Source organism: Danio rerio, chromosome 4, assembly GCF_052040795.2.
Source record: "Danio rerio strain M-AB ecotype USA chromosome 4, GRCz13ab, whole genome shotgun sequence".
Classification (NCBI taxonomy): domain Eukaryota; kingdom Metazoa; phylum Chordata; class Actinopteri; order Cypriniformes; family Danionidae; genus Danio; species Danio rerio.
Window position 1 is genome coordinate 35,535,748 of NC_141024.2, and position 22,595 is coordinate 35,558,342.

The window sequence follows — 22,595 nt, forward strand, 5'->3', positions numbered from 1 at the left end:
TCTGTCATTAACAGTGCAACACGGACACTTTCAGTTTAAAATTACTGTGCTTTTTTATTACTATAAGAAGATTACAGAACAATTGTGAGGGCAAATCTGTCAAAATGATGAACATCATTTACGGAACAGGACCTGATACCTGATATCTATGATAAACATGCCGTCTAAAAAATCGGCAAAATCTAAAAATGTTTCAGGTTTCAATGGTTGTTTTGTCCTAGCCTTTTTGTATATGTATATGGTTTAAGCTATCATATATGATGTAAAAAGGAGGATTAATACCAGTGTGTATGGAAGCTCTTTTTCTATGCTGCTACACGTGTTCACACCATACCGAAAAACCATCCCATGAGTTTATTAAGCTGCCCCAAATGAGTGAAACTCTGTACACACTGATCATGTCTACAATTCCTTTCCAGTGTGAATCCTCTCATGTGTTTTCAAAGTTCCTAGGTAAACCTCTTTCTCCAGTGTGAATCCTCTGGTGTCGTTTTAATTCTGCAGCTGTAATAAAAGTCTTCTCACACTCCAAGCACATATAGTCTCTCACACCAGTGTGGATCTTCATGTGTCTTTTAAAGTATGATGATAGGCTGAAACTCTTCCCACACTGAGTGCATGTGAATGGTTTCTCTCCAGTGTGGATCATCATGTGTTGATTAAGGGATGATGAGTGCCTGAAACTTTTCCCACAACAAGTGCATGTGAATGGTTTCTCTCTATTGTGGATCATCATGTGTTGATTAAGGTGTGATGAGTGCCTGAAACTTTTCCCACAACGAGTGCATGTAAATGGTTTCTCTCCAGTGTGGATCCTAAGGTGTTTATTTAGGTATGAGGATAGGCTGAAACTCTTCCCACACTGAGTGCATGTGAATGGACTCTCTCCAGTGTGGATCCTCATGTGTCGATTAAGGGATGCTGATTGGCTGAAACTCTTCCCACACTGAGTGCATGTGAATGGTTTCTCTCCGGTGTGGATCCTCATATGTCTATTAAGCGTTGATGATAAGCTGAAACTCCTCCCACACTGAGTGCATGTGAATGGTTTCTCTCCAGTGTGGATCATCATGTGTTCATTAAGGTGTGATGAGTGGATGAAATTCTTCCCACACTGAGTGCAAGTGAATGGTTTTTCTCCAGTGTGGATCCTCATGTGTAGATAAAGGTTTGATGGTTGGTTGAAACTCTTCCCACACTGAGTGCATGTGAATGGTTGTTCTCCGGTGTGGATCCTCATGTGCCTGTAAAGCGTTGATGATTTGCTGAAACTCTTCCCACACTGGTGGCATGTGAATGGTTTCTCTCCAGTGTGGATCATCATGTGTTGATTAAGGTTTGCTGAGTGGCTGAAACTCTTCCCACACTGAGTGCATGTGAATGGTTTCTCTCCAGTGTGGATCATCATGTGTTGATTAAGGTTTGCTAAGTGGCAGAAACTCTTCCCACACTGAGTGCATGTGAATGGTCTCTCTCCAGTGTGGATCCTCATGTGAATCTTTAGTTTGCTTTTGTTTGCCAAACTCTTTCCACACTGAGTGCAGGTAAAACAACTCTTGTCTCTCATTTTTAAAATACCATCAGTCTCTAAATGAGTTTTGCCCTCAATTTTGACACGATGTTCCTCTTTACTCTCCTCATAGTCTTTAATTAGGTCTGAAATAAAAAATTTCCGTTTTTAGTAAATCATTAAACTCTCATCAAAAGCTGAAGTAAAAATGCAGTAAAACATTGGCTACACAAACCTTAATTTTGATGCACATTAAATGTAAAAACATAGCAGATCATATTTAGATTGATCTTGTCATATCAACCTCCTGGGGTTTATTACACACATGTACATTTAAGCAGATTCTTATATGATTGATCCCAGATCATTTTGGTCATATTGATGAGACATAAATTTGAAAGCTGTAAATTTCTCTGCAAGTTCTCTAGCCACACTCAGACCTGATTACTACCACACATGTTCGCAATCAAGAAATCACCATAGACCAAAAGAGTCTCAAAAGCTGAATCTGTCTAAATCTTTAAAATTTTTAACACAAATAAGAAAGAAAATATTTGTGTCTTGAGTAAAAAACAAAACAAAAAAAAAGAGTGAACTCAAATGCAGAAAAACATCAAGTCTTTATTGAGGAGTGAGTCCTGGAAAAAGCACAAATCAAACCCGGTCGGGTGAACACTGAGGGAGTGCCATGGGGAAAAAACAACCAGACACTCAATCAGTAGTGGTCCTGGAAACAAATACAGGGTGAGTAACAAAATAATATGCACACAAATGATCAATAACATACTGAGACAAACATGAAGGTAAATGATGTGGTATAGAAAGGAAAAATGAAATGAGAGCTCCTGTGACTGCAAACAAAAGCAGATGAAAAGAGATCATCTGTAACCCAGAACTGGAGGAGAGAGCAAAAGAGGCAGAGGTGGAAAGAGTAATAAAATATTTTATTCGAGTAAAAGTACTGTTACTTACAATTTTTTTTCACTTAAGTAAGAGTAAAGTTACATGTCTACAAATCTACTCAAGTAAAAGTAAAAAAATAACTCTTCTTTTTACTCATGAGTAAATTTTTAATGAGTAACTATTTCTTAAAAAGGGACAAGATGATATAAATCTCCAATTAGTTGTTTTTATTTGTATAAGTAACTTTAAAAACTAAAGACCAATAACAAAAAATAATATAACTATTAAAAATATTTTTACAGATGAGCCTATTCATACAAATTCTAATGCAACATCTGTTGTGTTAGCTAGATGGCTATATGCACATAGACATTTAATTTTTAGCCAGGCAGTCCAAGGGCTTCCGGTGAACTGTCTTTCAATTTCAAAATTGTCACGTTTAAGATCTGATTTCTTTAAAAATCAGTGATCTTTATTGCCTGTTAGACATACGAATATGAGGTGGGTCTCAGATCGGACAAGAAGCACTGCATTAAAGTCCATTTCCCTTGCCATGTCTTTAAAATATGACTGTTTGTTTTACCCCAGTATTTTGGTTTTTGCTAGATCAGATACAGTTGCGGCCAAAAGTTAACGAGAATTATTTATATTATTTATTAAATTTCACATTTGTTGTTTTTTATTAACGTCTACCCCAACCTTAAATCCAACTGTCACAGTAATGTAAAAACAGTAGTTGTATTGAGCATTATTTATGCTATCTATTAAATTACCCAATAAATTATATTTTTTAAAGCCTAACCCCACCCCAACCCTAAACCCAACCTACACAGTACTGTAAAAATATTAATTCTTGTTATACAATCATTCATTTTCTTTTCGGCTTTCATGCCAACTGACCCAGCCAAGGCTCGAACCTGCAACCTTCTTGCTGTGAGGCGACAACACTACCTACTGCGCCACCACGATGCCTATTGTTATACAGTATCATAAAAAACAAATGCTGCTATATTGATGTGCATAGCGCACATCCGACAAGGAGTCTGACAACAGCCAGTGCTCCACACAGAGATCTTATCATTTGACATACTGTATTTTCTTTATATATATATATATATATATATATATATATATATATATATATATATATATATATATATATATATATATATATATATATATATATTCATAGCGCTTTACTTTCTCCACATTTATGACATTTTAGGTTTTTTATTTTGAAATAAATTTGCAACAATTTAAACAATATATTTTTTCACATTGTCATTATGGGCTATTGTGTGTTTCGAGGAAATAAATTAATTTAATCCATTTTTGAATAAGGCTGTAACATAAAAAATTAGGAAAAAGTGAAGCGCTATGAATACTGTGTGTGTGTATGTACATATACACAAACACATATATATATATATATATATATATATATATATATATATATATATATATATATATATATATATATATACACACACACACACACACTAGGGATGTGCGGAACAGCCGGTATTTGTATCTGTATGTGTATTTGTTGAGGGGGGAAAAGTATTTGTATTTGAGTAAAATTCAAAATGGCGCAAAAATATATATTTTTTCTATTACACTTCTAATTTACATTATAGTGAAAGTATTGTTTAATTATACCCATTATATAAATTATAGATATGCAATATTGGTTGTTGTTTTTGAACATGTGACAAGAAACGTCATTGAAAAGAAAATAACATAGAAGCCATTATCTCATCCATGGTTAAACCAACAACTAATAAAATACCATTGTGAATAGTATGAACCCCACCACCACCGTTCTTGTTGAAGGACACTGAATAGACAAAATAAAAACAAATAATACTTCAAAAAACTGTTCTTCTTCTGAAAGAACTTCTTTCCAATGGACAGAATTCCAAAAACTAAAATTAGCTAAATAAATCTAAATAAAACCCTGCCTGGGAGATCTGGCAGAACAAAAGTATTCTATATAATACTAAAAGATACAGCCCTGCTATTGTCATCTGCCTGCCACAAACAAGACACAAAGTTTGTTTGTTTTTTTTACATTTTTTTTTTTTTTATGTTTGAAACTGACTTGTTGGGGCAGAATGTGGCTGTGTTGATGGTTTGGTGCTTGTGGAGGATTTAGCAGAACATAGCTGTGCTGATTGAGGGGATTGATGCTTGTGGGGGGTTCACAGTAGAGATCTGCGCGGGACTAAATTTTGAATCCCGCTCCCGCCCGCCAGGTTTTAGCCCTAACCCGACCGCTCCCGCTTATATTAAGAATTTATTGTCTCGCTGCCTGACCCGCCCCGTTTTCTGCCCGCCGCGCCCGATCCCGCTAAAGAGCGGGGGAGAACAAAACCGAAAATCCCCCAGCTATATAGTCCAGACAGCCAAGCTGTCTGTATAAACACACACACACACAGCATCAAGCACACACACACAGACAAATCTTTCTCTCTCTCATACGCGCGCGCGCACTAACAAACACACAAGCACCAAGCAGACACACAGGCGTTTGCTGTTATATCAACTCAAAGGCTTGTAATACCATGTATCAAGTACCAATGTAATACCAAAAGGTTTTTTATAAAGGTATATAAATACTGAGTCGCGCCAGCTCCGCGCCGCAGCGCACATTACTCTCGGGCCGATTCCGGCGCGGATGCGGCAGCGTCTGCTCGCTTACGGCCGCCGCATCAGGCCCGATTGATTTGGGTCGGAATCGGGCAGTGAATCCACAAGCATCCGGAGTCCGGCAGCCGGAGCCGGGCTGAGTGGTAAGTCTCTGGCAGGCGAGAATCTAGCCGGAACTGGCCCGAGTGTATTTTGCTATCTGGGAAAGCTCTCTCTCTCTCTCTCTCTCATTCGCGCGCGCGCGCACTAACATACACACACACAAGCACCAAGCACACACACAGGCAAAGCTCGCTCTCTTTCTTTCTCTCTCTCCCTCTCTCTCTCATTCGCATAGCAATATCCACGATATTGCTAGACAGCCCGCTCCCGTCCCAAATTAAACCCGTTACCGACCGCTCCCACGATTTATTCGGAAATTTATTCCCACGCCGCAGAAATCTGTTCGGGTCCTGCGGCGCCCGCGGGAATGCAGACCTCTAGTTTACAGACAGTATCAGAAGAGGATGCTTTTAGTGCATGTGATAATACATTACATAGAAGGTTGCGCGGTGGCACAGTGAGTAGCACTGTCGCCTCACAGCAAGAAGGTTGCTGGTTCGAGCCCCGACTGGGTTCTCCACATGTTGCCGTGGGTTTCCTCCGGGTGCTCCGGTTTCCCCCACAGTCCAAACACATGCAATATAGGTGAATTGGGTAAGCTAAATTGTCCCTATTGTATGTGTGTGAAAGAGAGTGTATGGATGTTTCCCAGTGCTGGGTAGCAGCTGGAAGGGCAGCCACTGCGTAAAACATATGCTGGATAAATTGGTGGTTCATTGCACTGTGGCAACCCCAGATTGATAAAGGGACTTAGCCGAAAAGAAATGAATGAATGATTATGCATAGAAGATGTTGACAGATGTTTAAAATCCCTGCCTATGCTGATTTCACTTTTGCACACATTATACAGTATCAGTTTGTTTTATCTGCAGCACCACTGACTGTAAAATGCTTCCACACAGAACCTGAAGAATCTTTTTTTTTTTTTGACTGGTTGAGGACCAAGAAATGGCTCAGCAGCACTCTTTTTCTGGGTGCCCAAATGTATTTGAGGAGTTTCAAGTTAATAAAAAGTGACGGGAAGCTATGCTAAGGTTAACTAGCCTATAGCATATATCTTGCTGTCTGCAAAAGACAGTAATTTAGACGCACAATATAACTCCTATAAGTGCATACTATTCGACACAACTGCACAAGCATCGTTTTACCCTTTATAAACGAACGTTAACGTTACTCTGTCAACAGTCTATTGTCTAAATTACCGCGCTAACAGAGCTAACGTTGCGTAAACAGAGAGCACCCGATTGCAAACGTCAAAAATGCAGCGTAATGGAATATCCCGATCAAACTCCGCTACAAGTTTATAAACTGCATCTGGAACCCAATTAAGGTACAAAAATCTATTTAACAAAAATAGTGATGCAGTGAAGTATTTTTTCGCTCAGCCAAGCCTTCTCTGTCTGTTGCTGTGGAGAAGCGCCCTCCAACTTCTGACTAAACGTCTCTCTCTCTCTCTCTCTCTCTCACTCACTCACTCACGCGGGTATGCACTGTGGTCTCATGAGGAAACGCTGCTTTTTGATATAATGTTTTTCTTGCTCCCAAATACAAATAATTTTTCAAGTATTTGTTTAAATAAGTATTCGTAAAAACACGCTATTCGTGCCTTTCCAAATACCGTATTCGGGTTCGGCTCCACCCATAATATACACACACACATCTTTGCATGTATGGCTATGACTGTGTACTAACCTTAATCACTTCTGGGGATGGGGACTTATTACAGTAAAAGGTAGCAATTTTTGTTTACCCAATATATGCACTGATAAAATCCACTGATTTTTATATAGTCGATCAAATGAACTTAAACTATTTAAAATGCAACAAACATTTGTTTTGGCCAAAACTACAAAAACAAACAAATGTAAGACTTACATTTAGTATTAGTTTTGCTTAAGTTCCACACTAGTTTGATCATGTATAAATTTCATTATAACTCATTTATTCATTTTCTTGTCGGCTTAGTCCCTGTATTAATCCGGGGTCGCCACAGCGGAATGAACCGCCAACTTATTCAGCAAGTTTTTATGCAGCGGATGCCCTTCCAGACGCAAGTCATTATAACTATATTGAATAAATATTATTACAAAGGCCTACATCATGCTGACAATCTATGAAATGATATAACAGGCGATTGTCCTCTGAGTGCACCTGAAAAGACATATATGACACTTCTCATAAAGCTTGAGAAGCACACAGTTCTTCATGATACATATAATTTGTAAAATAAAGAGTTGCAGGTTACAAAAACACTAAACAACATGTGTTAAAGTTACCGCAGGCCCTGGTGCAGATGAAAAGAAAAATAGAAAGATAGATGGGTAACTAGAACAGACAGAGAAAATGTGAGCGCTCCATCAGCTCTCATCGTGTGTGCGATGGGAAAAAAAAGTCTTCCCGCCTCCATCGCGGCCTTTATCATTTTTTGTGCGCACTGCTTGATTTCTGCATAGTAATGAACTTTATATCGCGGATCAAGAGCAGTGAAGTGTTTCAGACAACACGCGCAAGCCGCGGTTGTGTCATCACAATTGGTGTAACAACTTTTATAGCAGGAAAAAACAAATACTATGGAAGTCAATGGATACAGCTTTCCAGCATTCTTACAAATTTCTTCTTTTGTGTTCAACATAAGGAAGAGAATTAAACATGTTTAGGCCTATTACAAGCAAAGGATGAGTAAGTGACAGAATTGTCAGTTTAGGGCTTTAAGCTGTCATGGCAACCATATACAATGCACCACTGAGTAGGAAATAAGTCAGCGTAAGATCATTTTTATGTAGGATTATCAGACTTTAGCGTTAGTGACGAGATTTATAGTCTAACAAGTGCAAACATTACATTAAACAACAAATTGGAGATGCATCAGACTTTTATACCTGATCAAACTAGTGTGGAACTTAAGCAAAACTAATACTAAATGTAAGTCTTACATTTGTTTGTTTTTGTAGTTTGGGCCAAAACAAATGTTTGTTGCATTTTTAATAGTTTAAGTTCATTTGATCGACTATATAAAAATCAGTGGATATTATCAGTGCATATATTGGGTAAACAAACATATACACATATACATATATATATATATATATATATATATATATATATATATATATATATATATATATATATATATATAATAAATATATAAAAAATAAAAAAATTAAAATAAAAAAAATAAAAAAGAAACTATATATATATATATATATATATATATATATATATATATATTTTATTTATTTATTTATTTTTTTTTTTTGCTGTGCTCGTGTTTAAGGAGGCTTGGCTCTAGACGGCAGAGGAGGGACTGTGATGTAGAGATTTATGCGAAGCTGTTAGCATTGTGGAAGATCACCTAATGCACCTTTAATGTGCTCTTTACTGGCGATTTTCAAACATTTTCATCATCATATGATCTCTTATAACAAACCTTTTACATTGCACATACTGGAATTTGTTCAGTAAAAGTGCTTTTGTAGTTTACGTAAGTTTATCTTTTCTCATCAAATAAAAAGTTTATCCTACTCAGTTATACGCATCTTTTTTATGACTTTAATTTAAAAGTTATGTGCATCATGATGTTTCTATCAACTGATTTTTTATGCTCATAGCCCATCCAAGTGCACATAAAAATAGGTGGCTGGACATAAAGCTAAGTGAGAAATACCGCTTCATCTTTAAAAAAGGGGAGGAGACCGACAGAAACTCAGAGTTTAGAGGATAAAACCTGCTACTGATCAGGTTAGGTTTTCAGAGTAAGTGACCACTCAGAGTTAAAGTTACCTCTCCTTTAGAAACAGGCTTGACTTACCCTGCTTTCTCCAGTTTGACAAACCAGCTATTTTGAAACAGAAAACCCAGAGTTTCTCTCATTTCAGGGTTAACATACTCTGAGTTTTCACTTAACCTTCTTTCTGAAATGGGGCCATGATCTCATATGCTATTGTTTTAGAACTTCAGTTGCCTATTGGAGAAATGACCAGGAATAATAAACGGCTACTTGCTCTACAAACAGGTGTGTTCATGACTATACATACAAAGAAAAACAAGAAAATTAGAAAATATGGCTTTGCAACATCAAGCAGCATTAGGCATGGGCCAGTATAAGATTCTGACAGTATGATAACCTTGAATAAAAATATCAGTTTCACGGTACGGTGATTACTGCTCTAAAATATATTCTTTTTAAATGTCTTGGTAAAAAAAAAAACACTTTTTCCCCTTTGAACACAAAATATTTTCTTTTGAGAAACTTTTTAAGTGTTTTGGAGCAGTAAACATGTCAGGCTGAATAATTCTAATGAATCATTGACGTCTGCTGTCTTCATTTGTTTCAGAAACACATAATTCTTTACGATTTAAAACGACATCTTTGGAGAACTTTTCTGCTGGAGATACGGTTCTCCTGAAAAACGTAAAAAACAAGACATAAAAAAACTTAAATATACTGTGGGAACGGTACAGCAAAAAATATTGGCGTTTTAAAACCTTGACTTTTTTCAAAAAAAAAGTCTCAAGCAAAAAGATTACAATGGTGGCACCTGCTGGTACATGAAGAATATGGTCAATATTCTGACGAACTTTACACTCAAATGTTTGCATATCATCAGCACGCTGTAAATAATTTCTTAAGCAGCAAAAGTCATTTTTAGACAAGTTTGTTGGCCAGTTGTAGTCAGTGCATTGCTAAGCGTTATTGTTCCACTTTAAGTTTTGTCTCATGTTGTCCCAACACACGATCATATAGTTTAGAATACTGTACAATGTTTTATAATACTTAATGATCTAAGTGTCCATTTCATTCAGCATATTTAAAATTGGGGGCATCCACGTTTTTTAACACACTATAAACCAGGTTTTTTTTTACCATGTTAAATGTAAGACTTTTTAAGACAATTATAAATGAAATTTTATACTCATAAGGCTAAGGAATTTTTCAAATGCCCCAGATGAAAAGATTTTTATTTGTCCTATCAAACATATTATAATTTAATACATTTATTAATACAATGACAAATGAATAATAATACATTTTAATATTTTAGATATTTTTTTGCAAAATCTTTTTTAAATATTGTGTCAAAACAAGCAAGCTTTACTTGTATCCACACACTTCTTTCCTAAATAAACTTTCTTTAAAAAATAATTAAAAATGAACAAATGTTTTAAATGTTTTAAAAACTATAACAAACTAAATCTACACAACAATCTGTGCTTGATGTCTTCAGCAGTAAATACATGGAGCACATTTAAACAAATGTTATTGTGAGGAAAATACTTAAACCATTATAATAAATACAGTTAAAATGACGTTTTTGAATGAAAAGTTGAAAGTTTTATTGAGATGGATTGTTGGTGATTGTATGGGTTTTGGCCAGATTGGGTAGCAAAACATGAACAAAGGAAGATGAAGACTTGTTTAAAAAAGATTTAAGACCTACAACACAACATTTCAGTAAATCTAAGACTTTTTAAGGCCTGAAATTTGGATTTTGGAATTTACAACATTTTATGACTTGCGGAAACCCTGTTTAAACACAATAGCCCTGGTAATTAGTTATAATAATGATGCAATTCGAAGACATTATCTGTGAGAACTAGTAACAACTACTAGAAACAAGTTTAAACCCATAAAGAAGTCAGAATTGAAAAGAAGTTGATGGAAAAAAAGGTAATTGTGATCAACATGACATTTGCAAATGATAAAAAAAAACACTGAAAACACAGAAAACACTATCACCATAATACCAGATATATTTTAATACTGAATACTGTAGGTCAAATATCGTCAGCTCAGTTAAACTTTTTTTATTTATTTATTGTTTTTATTTATTTTATATAGGGCCAGTGCTCAAGGACTCTTTACCAACAGTAGAAGAACAAGAAAAGCAATAACCTTAAGAAGGTAGAGAAAATGGGAGACTAATAATACATAAAAATAATGACAAAAGACACGAGAACAAAGAAACAAGAAATAAACTCATTCCTGGGTGCTTATGTGCATTTAGTAGAACTAGGCAGCACACTCAGGGCTGCAAGATGGATTTAATATAGTATTCTTATTATAAAAATATATCAGTAAGAAAACCAACCTGTTTGTTCCTGCAGATCTTCCTGTTTGACTCTGAATGTTTCTTCAATCTTCACATCTTCATTCTCCTCTTTAATAAACGCCATCTTTATAACAGTGTGGAGATCAGTCGCTTCAGCAGGAGTTTTTCTCTGTTTGGACAATTTATCCTGTTTAAAATAAATAAGACAATGAACAGAAACAAAATAACTTCTCTTCAACAGTTTCTTTATATGAGAGTAGTTAACCAAAAGTAAATCAGGTAAAAGGTTTCTTTTATACACTCATTACACACTTTTCTTCATTTAAACAGTCCTCAGTTACTGAGAATAAAATAGTACTACATTGTATAAAGGGTTAAAACAATATTGTCAACAGCAGGTATATCATATCATCGGGCGAAAACCTAAAACTTTAATCAATCGGTTTGTATCTTTGTAAAAAGCTTTAAAACAAACCTTTCTCCAGTTGAATCCCAGCACGGTAGCGGCGCAGCCTTATGACGTCACAAGACACGCCAAAATAAGAGTCTTTGTTTAGCTTTTTATTGCTACTTACTGTTGCAATCATGACTTGTTGATACATTTCTCCCTCGTTTTCCACTTTCCCACATACATAGACACACCTATATGCAGTATTTGGAGTTGATTAAAAGCTTTACTCTAAACATTTATGGGTCAAACGGGTGCCATTTGTGTCTGTAACATTTGATGAGCTGCAAGAAGCACAAAAATGTCCTAAATTGTTTTTCCAAAGCTTAAAGTAATTAATTCAAGGCTTCCTGCTAGCATGATACATTATAAATGATGATTGTTAAAGTGTAATATTCTTTATTTTATATACTTTTTTATGATTACATAACAGATTGCACATGTCTGTGCTGATCAGCACTGAATTTGCACCTAAAATATCACCAAATAAATGACTTTTTCCCTCCTAAGTTTTTATTGTTTTGAGGTTTATATGTTTGTTTCTATTTTCATAAGATATATTTAATTTATACATTTTATATATTTTTTGTAAATATTTCCTGATTTGTGTGCATCCCAGGTGACTTACCACCCCGTCACACTAACTTGTTTCATCTGTAAATGATGTACTTTTGCTTTAAATTACATCACAAAACAAAATTGACTAAAAGCAGGGAATTACAAAAATGTATTTACATTTGTTTTGTTTTTTCTTTTTTCTTGTTAGACAGGGTCTGTCAAGCTTACCGAACCACTCTGTCACGCAAAATAGATAGGGTAAGCTGTTTTTTTTTTTACATTTATAAAGCAAAGAAGAGTAAATTTTCAGATTGAATGAAGGTATGCTAGGTGAGGAACTTGACCACAGGGGATATTTGCAGCCATTTTTGCATGCACTTTACCACCCTGTCACATTTTTTATTGTGATGGGGTGGTAAAGGGATGTGATGGTGTGGTTCTGCATATTTGAATGTGAAGATGTATGAAATCAAAAATTCTTTAGGGCTAATCAAATAAATTAGTTTTTTTTTTTAAATTTAACTCTGTTTGGTCTCTCGCACACTTCATTACTTTCTCTTTCAAACACTAATTTTTAGTCATTCACTCATTATCCTTCACTCAAACATTCAAAATATATCTGTTTATAATTAAAATTTTCAAATCCTATAACATAATTGCAGACAGATCTGCTTCCATCAAGAATAGCACACAGTTCAGATTAAACATTATTGGACATACAGTGCTCAGCATTCATTCTTTTTGGCTTAGTCCCATTATTATTCTTGGGTTACCACAGCAGAATGAACCACCAACTTATCCAGCATATGTTTTACTTAGCGGATGCCCTTCCATCATGGGAAACTCTTACTGAAGTGTCTTACTGAAGCTTTAATTTATTAAACAGTATAATGTCATTCCATTCTAAGTTTACATCACTATATATAAGAATAAAGTTATGTTACTAGTTTTAATCAGCTAATATGGCTATAGTTTCTTGCTCAGACTTATCTGATTTCTTTTTGTTAATTACTCTCATATAAGAAGAAGAGAAGTTATTTTCTTTCTGTTCATTGTTTTATTCATTTTACATTTTTATTGCTTTGTTAATTTTTAACAGGATAAAGTGTCCAAACGCAGAGATAAACTATATATAAGTCATGACTAGTTAGAAGAACTAAAACGTGTAGTAGTAATGAATAATTTTTACATGGAGGACACCTATTTTACCTCCTTTTCTGTAAAGTTTCAGCTCCAAACACTCATTAGATTATTTATTATACCTTTTAGAATGTTGAGATTTTTGCTTTAAACACTTAGTCTTAGTGGATTCAAAGTTTTTTAATTGTCTTAAAATCTTTAGAGTAAAAGTTTTGATCAACTCCAAATACTGAATATATGTGCGTCTGTGAGAAAGTGGAAACGAAGGAGAAATGTATCAATAAGTCGTGACTGCAACAGTAAGTGGCAAAAAAAAGGGTTAAAAAGACTTTTATTTTGGCGCGACGTGTGACGTCATAAGCCTGCGCCGTTCCAGCGCTGTGATTCAACTGGAGAAAGGTTTGTTTTAAAGCGTTTACACTTATATAAAGCGATTGATTAAAGTTTCATTTTTTTTTCATTCAGTGCTAAATTATGTACCTGCTGTTGACAATATTATTTTACCCTTTATACAATATAGCCCTCATTACTGTGAGTGAAATAGGATAAACTTTTTGTCCTCAAGAGGAAATTTGTCTTGTGCAAAAAAAGTGCTATGCATTGCTGTAAGCAGACAATAAGCTAAATAAAACAAACAAAACAATTAAGGACATACATAAAGAATAAAGTTACAAAGAAAAAAAAAAGTTACAGAGATGTGTGTAATAAGTTCTTTATTGAAAATTTAATTTATTAAATAGTATATTGTCATTCCATTCTAAGTTTACGACTATATAAGAAATGGAGTAACATTACTAGTTTTAATCAGGTCATTTGTGGCTATTGTTTCTTGCTTGAACTTACCTGATTTCTTATTGTTAATAACTCTCCTATAAAGAAACTGTTGAAGTAAGTGTTAAGAAGTTATTTTGTTTGTTCATTGTTTTATTTATTTTAAACAGGAAAAAGTGTCCAAACACAGAGAAAAACTCCTGCTGAAGCGACTGATCTCCACACTGTTATAAAGATGGCGTTTATTAAAGAGGAGAGTGAAGATGTGAAGATTGAAGAAACATTCACAGTCAAACAGGAAGATCTGCAGGAACAAACAGGTTGGTTTTCATTCTCAAAGACCAACTCAGTCATTTAATCCTCATTCAGATATTTTAATAATAAGAATATTTAATTAAATCCATCTTGCAGCTCTGAATGTGCTGCCTAGTTCTCCTAAATGCACATAAGCACTCATGAACTGTTTCCATCCAAAAATGCGAATGAACTTTATGCTCAAAAGTGGATTTTAGCATAAAAGATATGCAAAAAAAGCTGCGTTTGCATTCAAATCAAATCACTTTTATTGTAACATCATCAGCAGCACGTGAGCTATGATGAGTGGAAAGCTTAGGTGCTGGCTCCAGACAGTGCAAAATACAGACAGTGCAAATACAATGACAAAGTCAAAGCGAACAAAATCATCACTTCCTGATTAACTGGCGCCAAATATCAACAGTAAAAATGGAATTTGCTGCGATAAGAGAAGCTGGATCAATAGCCGCGTTTCCACTATCACGCCTAAAGTGAGCGAGCCAAGGCCAGTCACGTTTCCACTATCACTTCCGGAGCCAAAGCGGGGCTTTCTCGGGCCCAGCAGCCGGCCGTTTTCAGCCCGCTGAATACCTTGGGCCAAAGAGGGCTAGCTGGGACTTCGGGGCGGAGTGAAAGGAGAGGCAGACACTAGTTTTCCGATCGCACAAGAGTACATGCACCAAACAGATAACCAAATAAAAAAATAAGGGAAAGAAAACATCTAGCCATTTAGTCTGGGGTCTTTTTGCGTATAATCGCCCTTATGTTTCCCTTTTAAATGTAAGGCTGTTGCGTAAATTGATAAAGTTTTCATTTATAAGTGACTTTGCTGCATCCTCCTTAATGTTTCAATAACGCATAATAATCTTTACACCGCATTAAAGACACAGCAGACAGTAAAGGTTATCGAGAGTTTTTGTCAAGTTTAAAAGGTGTTTGTGCACGTTTAGTTGCCTGTATGTGAATGTTAGACCGAGCAAAAGAGCGCTCTCTTCACAGCTCTGTTGATGCTGCGAGCGGCTTCTGTTTTTATTTATTTTGAAGATAATACACAACATAAATACCACAGAAAGACATGAAAATTTACAAGTTTCGTGTCTATTTTTGTAGACTCAAAAACAATAGTGTCATATCCTAATAAAATAGCCCAAGATATATTGAAATAATTTAAATAATTACAAATATCAGACATAATAAAATCAATATAAAACCCAATAAAATCTAGCTATAATAATTTAGGTAGCCTATAAACAGTACATAAATCAAACCATTTTAAAGCCATATTAAACTTTCATTTTCCAAAGGCCTATCTGAAAAAAAGATTTAAGATATTTTCTAAAACAATAAACACCGGAGGAGGTTTGAAATATTATTTATAAAGTATATGGATACGATGATATTAATCAAATCATGTAAACCGAGCATTTTATGGGTGGGTGAAAGCAGAAACTAGGCTACCTTTTTTTCTTTCATGCATGCATTATCCGCCTGATTCCCGCTGAAGTGGGCGGGTTGTGTGACGTTTGATTCGGGGGAGATTCTGGGGGCGGGGTTTGCATGACACGCTGCGAGGTACTAGCCCGACAGTGGAAACGCGACATGATTTCTGCCTCACTGCTCAACCCCCCCTTGCGATTGGCCTGGCCCTGCCCGATAAAAGCCCTGGCTTGCACATGCCCGACAGTGGAAATGCGGCTAATCTTTTCTTCATCTAATAAATGACTTGCACCTCAGAGGGTAATCCTGAAACGCAGTGAACGCGTAGTGGCTTTAAAGGTGTCAGACGCGAAGCTAAGATGCTCTTGATTCTGGAGGTCTTGAATAATATAATATAATAACACTAATACTTGAACTGTAAGGCGTTTAAGAATGACCAAAACAAGAGTTCAGATGTTTTATAATGTACTGAGCCGGCTGGTTTGTCCATTCATACACATTTATATCATCACATGATCTCTTATAACAAAATCACATGACCTTTTTAATGCACATACTGGAGTTTGTATCGTGTTTTCCATCGTGATTTTTGATCTTTTCTTATCGAATAAAACGTTTATCCTACTCAGTTATGCGCATACTTTTTTTTTTTTTGCATCATGGTGTTTCCATAAAACGTTTTTTTTTATGTGCATAAAAATAGGTGGATGGAAACATAACTATTGAAAGACAGAAATGAGTTTCTCTCTTGTTACTCGTTCTCGTGTCTTTTGTCATTATTTTATTTATTATTAGTCTCCCATTTTCTCTACCTTCTTAAGGCTATTGCTTTTCTTGTTCTCCTACTGTTTGTAAAGCGTCCTTGAGCACCAGCGCTATATAAAATAAATAAAAACAACTAATAATAAAAAAAAAACTTAAACTGAGCTGAAGATATTTGACCTACAATATTCTCATAGAAGATATCTGCTATTACAGTGATGGTGTTGGCTTAGTATTTTCCATTTGCATATGTCACATTGATCCAAATTAACTTTTTTCATCGACTTCTTTATGGGTTTAAACTTGTTTCTAGTAGTTGTTACTAGTTCTCACAGATAGTAACTGAGTTAGAATTTCATCATTATTATAATAACTAATTATCAGGGCTATTGTGTTTAAACAGGGTTTTTGCGGGGTCTTAAAATGTCGTAAATTCCAAAATCAAAGTTTTCGGCCTTAAAAAGTCTTAAATTTACTGAAATGTTGTGTTGTAGGTCTTAAATCTTTTTAAACAAGTCTTCATTTTCCTTTGTTCATGTTTTGCTACCCAATCTGGCCAAAACCCATACAATCACCAACAATCCATCTCAATAAAACTTTCAACTTTTCATTCAAAAACGTCATTTTAACTGTATTTATTATAATGGTTTAAGTATTTTCCTCACAATAACATTTGTTTAAATGTGCTCCATGTATTTACTGCTGAAGACATCAAGCACAGATTGTTGTGTAGATTTAGTTTGTTATAGTTTTTAAAACATTTAAAACATTTGTTCATTTTTAATTATTTTTTAAAGAAAGTTTATTTAGGAAAGAAGTGTGTGGATACAAGTAAAGCTTGCATGTTATTACACACAATTTAAAATATTTTGCTAAGAAATATCTATAAGATATATTTTTTATTAATTTATTATTGTATTATTAAATGTATTAAATTATCATTTTTTTAAATAGGGCAAATTTAAAATCTTTTTCATCTGGGGTATTTGAAAAATTCCTTAGCCTTTAGCCCTTTATGAGTCTAAAATTGTCATAATGGTATTAAAAATGTCTTTAAAAGTCTTACATTTAACTTGGTGAAACAAGCAGAAACTCTGGTTTAAAGTATAAAAAACATGGATGCCCCCAATATTAAACATGCTGAATGAAATGGACACTAAAGTAATTAATTATTATAAAACATTGTACAGAATTCTAAACTATATAATGTTGCTGCAGGGCGACCTGAGACTAAATGACTATTGTGAAACAATAACGTTTAACATTGCGCTGACTACAACTGGCCAACAAACTAGTCTAAAAATGACTTTTGCTGCTTAAGAAATGGATTACAGCATGCTGATGATATGCAAACATTTGAGTGTGAAGTTTGTCAGTATTGACCATATTCTTTACGTACCAGCAGGCGCTGCCATTGGAATCTTTTTGCTTGAGACTTTTATTAACGAATACATTTTTAGATCCTAAAAACAGTGTTGTGCTGCTGAGGCATGGGACGATAACCGTTTTCAAGGTATAACGCAATTTGAAAAAAAGTCAAGATTTTAAAACTGGCAAATATTTTCTGCTGTACCGTTCATCGCTATATGCAAGTTTTTTTTTTTTTAAATATTTTGTTTTAAGTTTTTCAGGACAACAGTATCTCCAGCAGAAAAGATCTCCAAAGATGCCATTTTAAATTGTAAAGAAATCTGTGTTTATGAAACAAATGAAGACAACAGAAGTCAATGATTCAATTGAGTGATTCAGCCTGACATGTTTACTGCTCCAAAATACTTTAAAAGTTTCTCAAAAGAAAATGTTTTGTGTTCTAAGAGGAAAAAGTGTCTGTTTACCCAGACATTTAAAAGAATATATTTTAGAGGAGTAATTACAGTACCATAAAACTGTGATATTTTTTATTCAAGGTTATCATACTGTCAGAATCTTATACTGACCCATGCCTAATGCTGCTTGTTGTAGCAAAGTCATATTTTCTAATTTTATTGTTTTTCTTTGTATGTATAGTCATGAACACACTTGTTTGCAGAGCAAGAGAGCCTGTCTCTGAAAGAGAGTTTTCTGTCGGTCTCCTCCCCTTTTTAAAAGATAAAGCGGTATTTCTCACTTAGCCTTACATTATCAGCCACCTAATTTTATGTGCATTTTGGGTAGGCTATAAGCATAAAAAATTGGTTGATGGAAACGCCATGATGCACATAACTTTTGAAATATAAGCATAAAGAAACATGCGCATAACTGAGTAGGACAAACTTTTTATTCGATAAGAGAAGATAAACTCTCGTAAACCTAGCAAGCACTTTTACTGAACAAATTCCAGTATGTGTGTTTAAAAAGGTTTGGTATAAGAGATCATATGATGATGAAAATGTGTGTGAATGCACAAACCAGCAGGCTGAGAACATTATAAACATCTGAAATGTTGTTTTGGTCATTCTAAAACACCTGAACCGTTTCAGTATTCATGTTATTATTTTATTAAAGACCTCCAGAACATCTGTTCTCTGCGTCTCATTGCTTCAAACGCCAACACGTGTTCACTGTGTGCCAGCATTGACCTCTGAGCTGTCATTTAAATAAAAGATTCATGTAGCTTCTTCTACCGCAGTAAATTCTGTTTTTACTGTTCTTAATTGGGGCCTGTTAATCAGGAAGTGACGATTTTGTTCTCTTTGATTCATTGGATGGAAACGCAGCTTTATTCGCACATCTTTTATGTGACATCCCAGTTTTGCGCATAAATATAATTCGCATTTTTGGATAGAAACATAGCTATTGTCTACATTTTAGTTACACAAAGAACAAAGTCACGTAGCAGAATGGCTTGTCCTTTCTTAATGAATAATTAGCTTAAATTCACTAACCTTTGACGGACATGTACTGTAACTAGATTAATGGGATTATTCGTTCTCGTTCTAAAAAGATTTTTTAGTCCTGCTTACATTCTAAATGTCATATCAACCTCTACCACTTGATAGGGCTGTGCAATTAATCGAAAATCTGGTTTCAATTTCGATTTTAGCTTCTAATGATTATGAAAAACCATTAATCGAGATAAACGATTATTCCATCATATAGAACACACATCTAGAGCCATCTTAATCTGAGCGCTTTAATGGTCAAATGCATGCAAATTTGGGTCAGAGTGCTGTGTTTAGTGAATATTCATATTAACTCTTATTTGTGTAATAAACAAACAAGTTGAGAATCAAAAGACATGTGAAAGAGAAACCATATCAGAGCCGCACTATTCTTAAAGTGACAGTGCGCAATATTCCTGCTGCTGACTGTTTTTAGCATTAATCAAACAACAAAAGGAGAAAATCCCTCACTGCTCTTGACTGAAAGACTTTTGTAGCTCAAATGTTTTTCTGAATCCGAAAACTCAGAGAATTTAATCTCTCTGTAAATCAACTCAGAGTTCAAGTTTAAACTCTGAGTTGGTTTAACCTCCTTACTGAAACAGGCCCCAGGTCATCATGACATGATTGACAGTTGTCGCTGTTTGTCATTATAATCTGTTTATCCTGACAGCTGATGCTGAGTATTCTTAGGGCTTTTCACACTTCAAATTGTTAACCCTGGGTCAATCTATACCTGGATAAATTCTGGGTTATCTGTAGTCACCTTCCACACGGCTCATGCTATACCTGGGGTTAAAAAATAATCCTGGGTGTTCATTAACAGACAGTTCACATTCGTAAACCCTGGGTTAACATTATTATTTTGTATATTTATGTTGTCACTGTCCCTGATTGGCATTTCTGCATCTTGTCTGGTATATACAATGTCACTAAGTAGATCTTCAGCCAAGCCTCAGGGCATACACAAAGGCAAGAAAACAAAGACAAAAGTACAAATAAATGAAAACAAGTAACAAAGTATTTCATCTTGCCATCTCCTCATCACTCCTTTTTAAAGCAAATGTGGCATTAAGAATTTGCATAAGTTTTATACAATAATGCAAACTTGCAAATATAAGCATGAATTATGCATACTTGCTATGGACATGCAGGATTTGTCTCAATCGGGTCTTCCAAGCAAGAGGGAACACAACACGAGTAATCTAGAGAGAGTGCATTTGATCATTTGCTTTTAAAAACAAGAGCTTGGTTTTCCTCTGACCCCCAACATTAAATATTCTACAAGGTATATGATCTGATTTTGAGCTGAAACCTCAGACACATTCTTGGAACACCAAAGACTTATTGTACATCTTGTAAAAAATGGGTAATTGTAGAAACCTTTTAAAGGGATAGTTGATGCAGAAATGAAAATAGTCTCACCATTTACTCTCCCTCATGTGGATTTAAACCTTTATGAGTTAAACACAGAAGATAAAAAAAAACACTACTGGCTTACTGTGTTCCACAATAAAGGAAAGTTTAAAACCACATGATGGAGAGTAAATGGTAAGGTAATTTCATGGTAAGACATTCAACATCCATTTCTTGCTTGTCGCTTTGAGTCTTCATACTAAAGCTAACTTTTTTTTTTTTTTTTTAGACCGGATGGTGCTGAAGGAAGAGACACATGGACAGAATGAAATAGATGAGAAATGGCAGTTTGAGAAACCACAAGAACTAACGACTGATGAAAAACCCACACTGACTAAAAAGACTTCATCACACGGAAGACCTCGGAAATCCAAATCTGGGTGTAATTTTAGCTGTAAACTGTGTAGTAAGAGTTTCAGTCAAAAGTCAAACCTTGATGTTCACATGAGAGTTCACACAGGGGAGAAACCTTACACCTGCGAACAGTGTGGACAGAGTTTTAGTCAAAAACAATGCTTAAAAACTCACATGAGAATTCACACTGGAGAGAAGCCTTTCAGCTGTAAGCAGTGTGGAAAGAGTTTTAGTCAAAAGCCAAACCTTGATATTCACATGAGAGTTCACACAGGGGAGAAACCTTACACCTGCGAACAGTGTGGAAAGAGTTTTAGTCAAAAACAAAGCTTTAAATCCCACATGAGAATTCACACTGGAGAGAGGCCGTACACATGCCAACAGTGTGGAAAAAGCTTCCGCCATGCAAGAAACTTGGAAGTGCACATGAGAATTCACACTGGAGAGAAGCCTTTCAGCTGTAAACAGTGTAGAAAGAGTTTAAGTAAAAAGCTGAACCTGATTGCTCACATGAGAGTTCACACTAGGGAGAAACCTTACACCTGCGAACAGTGTGGAAAAGAATTTAGGTAAAAAACAAGACCTTTACATCCACATGAGTATTTACACTGGAGAGAAACCTTACATATGCACAGAGTGTGGTAAAAGTTTCCCACATAAAAACACACTCAATCACCACATGAGAACTCACACCGGAGAGAAGCCGTTTGCATGTGCTCAGTGTGGAAAGAGCTTCACAACCAAATTTAGCCTCAAGAACCACATGAATGGTCACACTGGAACCATAGTGTTCACATGTGATCAGTGTGGAAAGAGTCTCACACGGAAAGACACCATTAAGCAACACATGAAGATTCACTCAAGAAAGGATCGTTTTAGATGCAGTGAGTGTGGAAAGGGCTTTAACTGTAAAAGAATCCTCAACACTCACCTAAAGCTTCACAATGGAGAGCAGAGTCCTCAACATTGAGGCCTTGTCCACACAAACACGGGTATATTCAAAACGGCAGCTTTTTCATGTAGTTTGGCTGTTTATTCAAGTGAAGTTTATTTATAAACTACTTTCGAGAGGATCACATGCTTAGCTAAAACATGATTCACAAATTAGATCATCCTTTGTTATAAAGTAGTGTCTCACAGTTAGTTACTTGAAGACAGACAAGTTAACATCACTGCTGAGGAACTGCACTATTCATTGTCTTCAATAAAGTCTTCACCCCGTAAGAACTTTGGTCAGCTTACTTATTTATTGTATTAAGAGTCCATCTATACAACTGTTAAGCCAAATACAGCAAAATCTGACAATGTGCTTTAACTTATTATGAACCGATTACCATATT

The 22,595-nt window shown here is 35.3% G+C and overlaps 3 protein-coding genes and 1 long non-coding RNA gene across 5 annotated transcripts in view; 2 read left to right on the forward strand and 2 right to left on the reverse strand.

Annotated features, from left to right (window-relative positions):
• Nucleotides 1-22,595, forward strand: part of LOC148680278 (uncharacterized) — a 141,874-nt gene that overhangs the window by 54,072 nt on the left and 65,207 nt on the right. The gene's annotated exons all lie outside the window — the stretch shown is intronic.
• On the reverse strand, nt 35-11,735 carry zgc:174646. The gene is made up of 3 exons (NM_001122615.2): nt 11,690-11,735; nt 11,254-11,401; nt 35-1,656 (listed from the first exon to the last, which is right to left on the reverse strand). The coding sequence occupies exons 2-3, from the start codon at nt 11,336-11,338 to the stop codon at nt 431-433; spliced, it is 1,311 nt and encodes a 436-aa protein (NP_001116087.2). The 5' UTR covers nt 11,339-11,401; nt 11,690-11,735; the 3' UTR covers nt 35-430.
• The window catches only part of LOC147836787 (uncharacterized), a 150,092-nt gene continuing 139,674 nt past the window's right edge, over nt 12,178-22,595 (reverse strand). Inside the window, exon 2 of the mRNA XM_088650362.1 lies at nt 12,178-13,065. The gene's annotated coding sequence lies outside the window, so the exon portion shown is untranslated. The remainder of the gene's footprint in view (nt 13,066-22,595) is intronic.
• znf1147 (zinc finger protein 1147) lies at nt 13,707-22,479 on the forward strand. 2 transcript variants are annotated; one of them, XM_087245581.1, is made up of 3 exons: nt 13,707-13,759; nt 14,302-14,451; nt 21,131-22,475. In XM_087245581.1, exons 2-3 carry the CDS (start codon nt 14,367-14,369, stop codon nt 21,826-21,828), a joined length of 783 nt encoding a protein of 260 aa, XP_087101707.1. In that variant the 5' UTR covers nt 13,707-13,759; nt 14,302-14,366; the 3' UTR covers nt 21,829-22,475.